Below are 10680 nucleotides of genomic sequence, written 5' to 3' on the forward strand. Positions count from 1 at the left end.
GAGCAGCGACCGGGACCGCTCGCAAGAGTGGGGTAATTGGCTGGATACAATTGGGGGAAAATAAGAAAAAAGGTGGTGTGTGTGTGTGTGTGTGTGTGTGTGTGTGTGTGTGTGTGTGTGTGTGTGTGTGTGTGTGTGTGTGTGTGTGTGTGTTTGAAAGCAATTCAGTCAAATTGGCAAAAGATATATCAGCCAACATAGTCGTTGGTAAAGATACTATCGTTATAATAAAGATACTTTAATATCCGAGTGTCCTTCATGTTTGTGTGTACATCGTTTGTGTGCTGTTTACATGTGTGGGTATGTGGGTGTGTGTTAGGGACCCACTTACACACATGTATGTACGTGCATGATTGCGTTTGTCGTTGATTGTCTCAAGTGTACAACTATTTTCTTAAACATTCATTTGTTGGCTAGCTCTCTCCTTCCTTCTGTCTCGTTCTCTGTCTGTCTGATTTTCCTCTCCACCTCTCCCTCTCTCTGTCTCCACCTTTTGTCTCTCCTTCCCATTTAGCGTTACTCACAGTAATTAGCGTCTCTCTTTCCAGGTGTGTTTGTGGGTCTGGGTCTCAGCGGTGTGGTGCCCACCCTTCACTTTGTCATCAGTGAGGGTTTGATCAAAGCCACCACCATGGGCCAGATGGGCTGGCTGTTGCTAATGGCAACGCTCTACATCACAGGGGCGTGTCTGTATGCCGCGCGCATACCGGAGAGGTTCTTTCCTGGCAAGTGTGACATCTGGGTAAGTGTTGCACACACACACACACACACACACACACATGCACTTCTATGTATTCTCTCTCATTCACCATCTCTTTGAGACACACAGCTGAGTTACTCTGTCTCTCTTTGTGTGTGTGTGTGTGTGTGTCTCTCTCTTTTTGTGTCTGTCTCTCTCTCCCAGTTCCATTCCCACCAGTTGTTCCACATCCTGGTGGTTGCAGGGGCCTTTGTCCATTTCCACGGCGTGTCCAACCTTCAGGAGTTCCGCTACACGGCCGGGGCGGGCTGCGCGGAAGACGGCACGCTCTGAACGCACAACCGTGTTCATGTCAACACAACACGCGCTACAGGGGGAGATGCCGATTCGGATGCATCATCTGACTTCCTACCTGTGCATTTTTGAATCTTTTTTTGTTTTCTTGTCTTCTCTTTCCCGAAGAAGGGATTTCTTGGGGAGGGGGGTTCAAAACTCTGACTTTAATAGGCTTGACTTTTTTTTCTTTTTCATTTTGGGTTTCATAAAATTAAAAGGATTTAAGGTTTGATCTGGCAAAGAGGTCTATCTTTGGTGATTCAAGAAAAGAAAAGCTTGGGGTTGTTTCTAGTTTCCCAATAATACTAAAACGCATTCAGAAAGCAAAAAACAAACAAAAAAAGAATGAAAGGAATCATTGGTGGGAAATGTTTTTTGCCAACTGGGGTTAAATCGTGGAGAGGTGAGAATGAGGGTCAGTGAGGTCGGGGTTATAGACACTTTTAGAAGATAAAAAATACTTTTTTTCCATGTAAATAAGATTTCTAAATTTTGGGTTATATAGATTTGTATGAAATATCAATACAAAAAGACCAAAAAAAGGTAATGTTTTAAAATGATGGTGAGATAATGAATGCATACGTAAATAACTACGATAGACGAGCGATTAATTAAAGATGAGAAGGGGACGTGAGAGGAAAATGCGGAGACAAAACAAAACGGATGCCTCGAGTAGTTGGTCTAGCTGTGAGCTGCAGCGGGGGGGGGGTGAGAGAGAGAGAAGGGGTGAGCAAGCAAGTCTGACTAAAATGCAGTCCATTTCAAGACGGAAGGCCCTCCTAAACAAAAACCACTGCCTCCAGCTCGTCCACGTGAGGGCAGAAGGAGGCTGAGAGAGGAGAGGACTGAATGTTAGGGTGTCCCGTGAAGTGCAAGTCTCCCATGAGGCCCGCGACGCTCTCAGGCTCGCGGCGAAGAGCCTCTCACTACATTTGTCGTCAGCTGCAGGTGTGAGGTGGCGGTGCGTTTTTGTGATAACTCGTAGGTTGGAAGTTTTGTTTTTTTGTTTTTTTTTAAAAATCTTTTTGAAGTTTAAACAAGAGGACTTTGTTTGAAACTTGTGCGTCAGGAGACCCTTCCTCGCCCGGGTTAAGGCTTCCGTAGCAAAGCTGTCCTCCATGTGGGTCAGCAAATGTCCGTTTGTCTCAGACCTGTCCTTGCCCGCAGGCCTGATTTATCAAGCATCACAGAGTAAGAACACAAATGTTAAAGTGGCTCATTTGCATATTTGTGCTTGCAACCACATCCATAAACCAAAGTTGCAATGTACTACACAAAAAAAAAGTCGGAAAATTTTGGGGTGCCCCAATTTTTCCCAGATTATAATAGTTGTAAACCCATAAACCCGTTCCCGTCATTACTCAAGGCATAAATGTTATAAATATAATTTTCATTGTGTTTTTTTTTAAACTTTGCTTAGGGTGAGGGTGTAGGATAACTCGAGTCTAAGATTAGTTTTATTTTTCCAAATGAGGCCCGAGCGGACGTCCTTTTTAAACGGCCTGCAGTGCCGATGCAGGACGGCTGCACCATGAAGGGCCTTGACCTCTTACTCTGTGAGCCTTGATAGACTACAGCTGAACTCACTTCTGCTATGGTCCAACACTTTTTTTTCTTTTTGGTTGGTATGGATTGTAGTTTTATTTTATCCGTTTTCTTTTTCTTTTTCTTTTTTTTGGTCATTATTATTGCAAGCTTTAATTTCTCTTGTTTTTTTATTTCTTTCTTTCTTTCTCTCTCTCTCTCTCTTCTTCCTTCTGCCTCTGTTTCTTGTGGGTTTCGGTGGTTCCGTCAGAAATGAGTCAAGTTTAGGGCACAAGGACCATCAGGAAAACCCCTAAACTAATCTGAAGATGGTTTCAGAAGGGGGTCTGCGTCATGGGCACTTGAGATCTGACATGTGAACACCCTTAAAGATGGAGGCGTCTTTCTGAAATGAAGATAAAGTCACAAGCTCTTCGTGTTTCGAACACCACCATCAGTGTCACAACCCAATCGTTTTAAAACGTTTCCCCCTGCTATGTGGCCGTGTGTGGTGTAGTTTTTTCCGATCTCAATCTTGCACCTAAACACGGGCAACAGTTAATTTGTCAAGATTTCCTATATTCATACATTTGTTGTCATTTTTAATTCGACTCGAGTGCTTCGTGAAGCATTTTGAATTGGTGCCGGTCTCGCCTCTCCCCTTTTGCACTGCAGCCTGATTTGAAGAAACCTGGGGGGGAAACTGCCATTTCTCATTATCATCTTCAGCTTTCTCTGTTCTTTTCTTCTTGGTTCCTCTTTTTTTTCTTTTTTTGTCATTATTATTCATTAATTTATTTCTCTTGAAGAGTGCATATTGTTTGTTATTGAAGCACACATAGTGTTCTGAGGGCAGTGTTTGATTGCAATAGACCTTTATATCTGCTGTATTGTTCTAATAAAAAGGTTTTTTGAATCTGTCACTTTCTCTGAATAGTGGTGAGTACGTTGCATTACATCCTCATTCATAACATCAGGAGCTAAACATACATATGGCACCCTGTAATATTGTGCTATACAGTTAAGGGAATACACAGTTGGCATAGTAAGCACTAAACAAGCTATTGGTGCAGTAGTTTGGTAATCCCTTGCTAAAATCCCGTCTGTCAGCAATGGTTATATTGTATATGTTTCATTGCAACAACAGCATTTGATCATTCTTGGATGTAGTAATAATTATATCTGACAGATCATTGTCCAACTTTTGCATGCTTAGTGAGGCTCCCACTCTTGTCTGACTGTCGTAAAAGTCATCAGATATGAAAGCTTTGCCTTGCTGTTTCCTCGGCCTTTTCCATGCTGCTTTTAGATTAATAGCCTGTTATTTCACATTTATAGATGTACGGATCCAGAGTACTGACATAGTTGTAATGTGGCCCACAGACATCTTATCTGTGCCACACATTAGCTAGATTAGCCAGCAGGCAGGTGGGATAAAAGGCCCAGGGCCCCAGAGTGGGGTTGTCCATATGTTGGAGTTGACTGAGCAGGATGAAATTAGATGAATGTGCTGGGAAGTCATGCAGTCGGTGCTACTCCCCACTCTCACTGGTTTTACAATATCTGGGGAAGGGGGGGGGGTCTGAGATGTTATGTCCTGTGAAATTGTCCACAGATTTTTTATGTAGTAATGTGTGTAAACCCGTTACTGCTCAGCTTTTCCTGAGAGCAAGAAAACTGCATCTGTCATCAGAAGAGTAATACACAAGTTTAATGTCGGCAAAAATGGCAAACGGGCGATGTCAGAACGTTTCCTACCTGGCCTATGGTTCTACCAAGCGTTATTGCGCATGCGCAAATTATCACCGCAGCACCGGAAGAAGTGGTCGAAACTCCCGCGGGGCAAAACAACAATGCTGAGTGTCCGTTTAAAACATTTCAAGAGGGGTCGTCTCTATTTCTTTAAAAACATGGTCAAATACGTTAAAAACAGCCTACAACATCATGCCGGATAGCCTTCTATATGTAAAATAAACAAAATGGCGGCCGACTGGAACTCCAAAGATGTGAGTGTACAGTCAACCTCTCATAACCTGTTGTCACATTGTTTTTTTTTTTAAATTTCCACTGCAAGGAAATGTTTTTTTTTACTTGATAGTTTACATGATACGACGCAAGAAAGGCAGATTTATTGGAAGAAAAGCGGACCCCAGCTCTGGGCTGGGATGAGTAGTTGCCTCAAGTGAAGGAGTTCGAGTATCTCGGGGTCTTGTTCACGAGTGAGGGTAGGATGGAGCGGGGGATTGATAGGTGGACTGGTGCAGCATCAGCAGTAATGCGGACGTTGTACCGGACCGTTGTGGTGAAGAAGGAACCGAGACGGAAGGCAAAGCTCTCAATTTACCAGTCAATCCTCGTTCTAGTCCTCACCTATGGTCATGAGCTTTGGGTAGTGACCGAAAGGGGGAGATCGCGGATACAAGCGTCTGAAATGAGTTTCCTCCGTTGGGTGTCTGGGCTCAGACTTAGAGATAGGGTGAGGAGCTCGGACATCCGGAAGGAGCTCGGAGTAGAGCCGCTGCTCCTTCGCGTCGAAAGGAGCCAAACGAGGTGGTTCAGACATCTGATTAGGATGCCTCCTGGGCATCTTCCTTTGGAGGTTTTCCGGGCACGTTCAACTGGGAGGAGACCCCGAGGTAGACCCCTCCAGAACTCGCTGGAGGGACTACATGTCCAATCTGGTCTGGGAACGCCTTGGGATTCCCCCAGGAGGAGCTGGAGGGTGTTGCTGGGGAGAGGGACGCCTGGAGGGTCCTACTTAGCTTGCTGCCACCGCGACCCGATCCCGGAGAAGCGGCTGAGGATGACTGAATTAATAAATGAACTTAAGGTGGTTGTTCACAGAGTTTATGTGGTCGGTGAAACGTGGTACACCTTGAGATTTGATTTTAACCCAGGTGTCCTCCACAAATCTGAAGCAATGGCTAGGTGGTGGTGTCCCTGGATAGGACATCAGAGCCGTCTTTTCCACTTCCTCCATATACAAGTTGGCCACTAAAGGTAAAACTGGGGAACCCATAACACACGCATGCCTCTGCCTATTAGGAGTGGGACAAAATATCAGAGCAAATTCGGGGGGCAACCACAGGAACTGCCGCAGCCGGGACGCGAACCAGTATCACGTCGCTAACTGCTCGACTAAAGGGTCGGACCCGTTAGCCAAGGGCCAACGTGTCTACTTATCCATGCACGTTACACTACATTGGTGTCAGAGGTGGGATGCGCGTGTTTCAGTAGGCTATCTTATAAAGAATGACACACACGAGTTGCTCAGTGCAGCCAAGTATAATCAAAGTGTGTAACATGTTCCTGAGCGCGAGTCATGTGTATCTAAGGTAAACTAGTGGATAGCCGATGGCATCGATCTATCTAGACCCGTAACATCCTCCTTTTCCAAGTATAAACACATACACATGAAGTTAGTGCAAAATAAAATTACTTTTATATACGAACAACCAATAACAGTGCAACAGCAGTAAATCTCTTCATATCCCATACCAGTGTAATAACCACAGTAGCGTATGATAACATTTCTCCTCTTTTCCCCCTCTCTCCCACATAGCAACCATCAACATTATTCAGATTACATAGTGAGTTTCAGTGGAGGTTTAGACAGCCGTCCAACCCTTGTGTGAGTGTGTCCATCCGAACGCGGAGCGCCAACAGGAGTAGATGGCGCCTTGGGCATGGACCTGATGGGGCTCGGCTCGAACACAGCCTGAGGGGTCTCAATGACAGTTTCTGTAGCTGGATCCCCGTCCGGTGTGTGTGCCGCAGCGGGTTCAACAGGATCGTGCGCGGCTCGTGCAGCTGGCTCAGCCACTCTGAGATCGATCCTGTTACGACGGTACAGGGAGCCATCAATGTCCACAAGATAAGACCTCGGCGCAACCCTGCGGAGACAAGTTCCGACTCTCCAGCGGCCAGTGTTATCACCTGGCAGGGGCTTCATCCGTACGACTTCCCCAATTTCAAGTACCGGCAATTCACGGGCAGATCTGTCATAGAAGGATTTGGCGAGTTGCTTCCTGTGGCGCAGCTTTTCAGTGACACGACAACAGCTGGTTCCAGGAGCTTGCTTGCCGCCGGGATGGACGTCTTCAACCGGCGGGACATGAGGCGTTGTGCTGGGCTGCTGCCCATGTTTTCCGTAGGTGTATTCCTCCAGTGAAGCACGGCTTTCCAGGGGTCTTCACCATCATGCGCGGCCTTACGCAGAAGATTTTTTACAATCTTCAGGGCCGACTCGGCCTTGCCATTCGCTTTCGGTTGTCTGGGAGAGGATGTCACGTGCTCAAATTCCCACTCAGAAGCGAACCGTATGAACTGAGCTGTGAACTGAGGGCCGTTGTCTGTAATAACCTTCTCTGGCTGACCATGTCGGGCGAACTGTGCCTTACATCGCTTGATGACTGTCTCTGCAGACATGTCGGGTAGAAGCTCAATCTCCCAAAAATCGGAATAGTGGTCGACTATTAGGAGATAGTCTTTCTGTCTGAAGCTGAATAGGTCCATGCTCAAGACCTGCCATGGCCTGGTTGGTACTTCGTGAGAGAGCATGGTCTCCTTTTGCTGATTGTGGGCGTACACATTGCAGGTCGAGCAGCTGCTTACAAAGTCCTTTATCTCTGACTGCATGTTGGGCCGGTACAATGTCTCTTGAGCGTGTCGGTAGCATGCATCACCCCCTATGTGACTTCAATGTATGCGCGTCAACATTTCTGGGCGGAGTGACTTTGGGATGATGACTTTTTGCCCCCGGAACAGAACTCCGTTCTGCACACTGATTTCATCCCTGAAGGGCCAGTACTCCCTAGCGATGAGGGGCGCTTCCTCCTTTACATCTGGCCAGCCCACGAGAACAGTGTTCTTCAGTGCCTGTAAGCATTCATCTCTGTCGGTGTGTCGTCTGATCTGTTCCAGCCGCTGGTTAGTCACATTCAGGTACTCTGCCTGGTTCACGTGCTGTATGTCTTCCTTCTCTTGTTGCAGAGAGCAGATAGCGTGTCGCTGATATGCAGTCCCTCTGCCGGAGCATCCAGCCGTAGCTCTGCTGAGCGTGTCGCTTATGAACATCTCTGGGCCTGGTTTGTAGATTACCCTCAGGTCGTAGTTCTGCAGAGTCATGAGCATGCTCTGGAGTCTCTTGGGCGCATTGAGAAGTGGCTTGCTGAAAATAGAGATCAGAGGCTTATGGTCCGTCTCTGCTGTGATTGGGTCGCGGCCATATAGGTAATGGTGAAACCTCTGGCAGGCGAAGACGATACTGAGACACTCCTTCTCAATTTGTGCATAGTTTTTTTCGGTGGGGGTAAGAGCCCTCGAGGCAAATGCGATGGGCTGACCTTCCTGCATGAGACAATATCCGAGACCGCTCTGGCTGGCGTCGCTCTGGATTGCGATTGGTTTAGTTACATCATAGTAGCGCAGGACGGGCATGGCTGTCGCCAGCGCCTTAAGCTCATGAACCGCCGCCTCGTGCTTAGGCAGCCAGTGCCAGGGTGTGTCCTTGTCCAACAGGCGTCGCAACGGCTCGCAGACAGTAGATAGATGAGGGGGTAGTGTAGCGTGCATGAATAAGTAGACGCGTAAGCCCTTGGCTAACGAGTCGCAGTTTTTGATCGAGCGGTTAGCGACGTCTCCTGCGGCGCGGGAGATACGGGTTCGCATCCCAGCCGCGGCAGTTCTTGTGCTTGCCCCCCCCCCCCGAATTCGCCACAATATCGACACGGGAATATATTGTATTACTTCATCTTGCGATACGTTATCAATACACTGGCGCCAAATATCGATATTTCTTATTAGAACACGCGGGCGCTCTAAACGGATTCCCCCACCCGTTTGACTTACTTCATGTAAGTCACTAAGAAAATCAGTCACTACTTCATGACTCCTCGTGGTGGCGCTTATCAAATGAATGAGGGTGAACTTGTGAAGAAGAAGAAGAAACTCACAGGGCGAAAATGGCGGACGTAGTGGCACCGTCACGTTTCAGGTCGGAAGTGTGGGGTCGCCTTGGGCTTTTAAAACACCGACGGGGCAAACGAACTCGATAAAGACCACGCGATATGCAACAACTGCCTCGTGAACGTTAAGCACACGGGCAACACCACGAGCCCTCGTAGCCACCTTGTTCGTCATCATCCTGATCTCGTGCAGAAAACGGCTAACGTGACCACAGCCGGAAGTCAGCCTACAGTAACTAACGACGTTTGAAGCAGAGCTTCTCTCGCATCCCGAGTGTAAGAAGTCTGTCGCTGGGTTTATGTGCAGGACCTCCGCCTGGACAGTGGAGTGGAAAATTAAGGTTTTGCCAAACGCTTCAAACGCTGGAACCAAGACGGGACCTGCCGAGGCGGAAGTGCTCCACCGAGAAGCTGTTCCAGCCTCGTACGCAGCCACGAGAAGAGCAAAGGTGTGTAGTTTTTAATGTCGTTATTTTTTGAGAGAGAAATTTGTGTTTCTGCATTAATGTGTTTTTTTCCAAGTTTTCTGTGAAGTTAATTTACACAGATTGAAACTATTTTATTGAGGCATAGTTGTATCCTTCCTTTAAACGTTTTAACCCCAGAACTGTTCTGCTCTCTGGCAGTTAGGCCTTTCACCAGTTGATGGCTATTTTACAGTGCAATCACGGCACATGCCTCCTTTTATAGGAAGAGCATTCTTCATACCCCCCGCCCCCAACAAAATGGTGACAAAATGAGCCAAGTTTAACTTTATTTAAATAACATCAAGATCATGAACGTTGCTTTCACTTTTCTTTGAGTAATTTCTGTTGTGCAAATAACAAACCCAAGTTCCTCTTCAACTTTCCAAGCCCCATTTTGTGACATCTGTCACGAGATTGCTCCATCAGTCTGTGTCCTTTTTAAAAACAGAAAAAATAAAATAAAAGTTAAAAATCCCTTTACTAGAACAATAACAAGTTCAAGCTGTGCAAAAAAAAAAGAGAAGAATAAATGCAGATATTTGGGAAAAACGTGAGCAAGTCAATTGTGAGAGCTCAAGTCTTCTCACTGCATTAGTGGCTGCAGTGAGCCTGTTTTGCACTGCACATCTTTTCAAAATGGGGTTGCAGGCTTGATACGGCCACTCTTAAGTCATGCTCGATGTTGAGTTTAGATCTGTACTTTAAGTGAGGCAACAGCAGAAAAGCCCATCTCACAGATAGCATGTGGCGAACGGAAGCAGAATGCCCACAGCCCTCGGTCCTACAGCTCAGACACAGAATTCACTCTGTCTGAGCTGTAAAGCTGAGCCTCAGGGTGGAGTCAGATGTCATCTCGATTAACTGGTCCTCTTCAGCGGAGCAGGTGCTGCTGCATTGAATGGATCTGTCACCCAGTCATACTGAGCACTGTTGTTTGGGAAGTATTTTTGAAAGAATCCTCTCAGGGAAGGGATGTGCTCCTTAAGACATGAAATCACTGTGGTGGCTCCAGAATCACTGGTTTCAACAAATTCACTCAGCTTCTCAAAGATTTTGAGTGAATTTGTTGAAGCAAATTTATTTTTGATCAGTATTTACTTGATCAAGTCGCCTGCCCCACATCTCAAGCTTTCGAGTGAATGCACTGATCTTGTCTGTCAGGTGAGGAAGATGCTTGTCTCTGCCTTGAAGCTGAAGAATTAATTAATTCAGCTTTCCAAGTACATTGCTGAGATAGGCCAGTTTTATCAGAAATTGTTCATCACTAAACTAGCTAGCAACTTCATGCATGCACTCCTCCTCCAGAAACACTCGAATTTCCTCTCTGAGCTGAAAGCCACTTTACCTCGCAAGAGCCACATAGCCTCACTGTGAAACAACACAGCTGAATGTTCAGCTCCCATCTCCTCACGAAGTGCAGGGAAGAGCTGCGCTCTCGGGGGGGTCTTGTTTTGATGAAATTGACCACGCTAACAACATCGGTCAAAACCTCGTTTAGGTCAGGCCTAATCTGTGTTGATGCTGGTGTTTCTCTTGTGTATGACACAGTGCGTCCATTGCGAACTTGGCGAGACCCTCTTGATTAGTGCCTGCAATCCCTTTGTTTTCCCTGCCATGGTCCGTGCAAACGCCCACACAGTTCTCCCATTTCAGCTCATGTTCTGTCAGCTAACAGTCAAGAAGCCTA

General features: G+C 46.6%; 1 protein-coding gene across 1 annotated transcript in view; it reads left to right on the forward strand.

Annotated features, from left to right (window-relative positions):
• The window catches only part of adipor2 (adiponectin receptor 2), a 50318-nt gene extending 46841 nt beyond the window's left edge, over window positions 1-3477 (forward strand). The window contains exons 7-8 of the mRNA XM_056275855.1: window positions 549-742; window positions 905-3477. Of these exons, the coding sequence (XP_056131830.1) occupies window positions 549-742; window positions 905-1033 (323 nt within the window). The 3' untranslated portion in view covers window positions 1034-3477. The remainder of the gene's footprint in view (window positions 1-548; window positions 743-904) is intronic.
• The last annotated feature ends 7203 nt before the right edge of the window (window positions 3478-10680 follow it).

The sequence above is a fragment of the Lampris incognitus genome, chromosome 3 (assembly GCF_029633865.1).
Source record: "Lampris incognitus isolate fLamInc1 chromosome 3, fLamInc1.hap2, whole genome shotgun sequence".
Taxonomy (NCBI): Eukaryota; Metazoa; Chordata; class Actinopteri; order Lampriformes; family Lampridae; genus Lampris; species Lampris incognitus.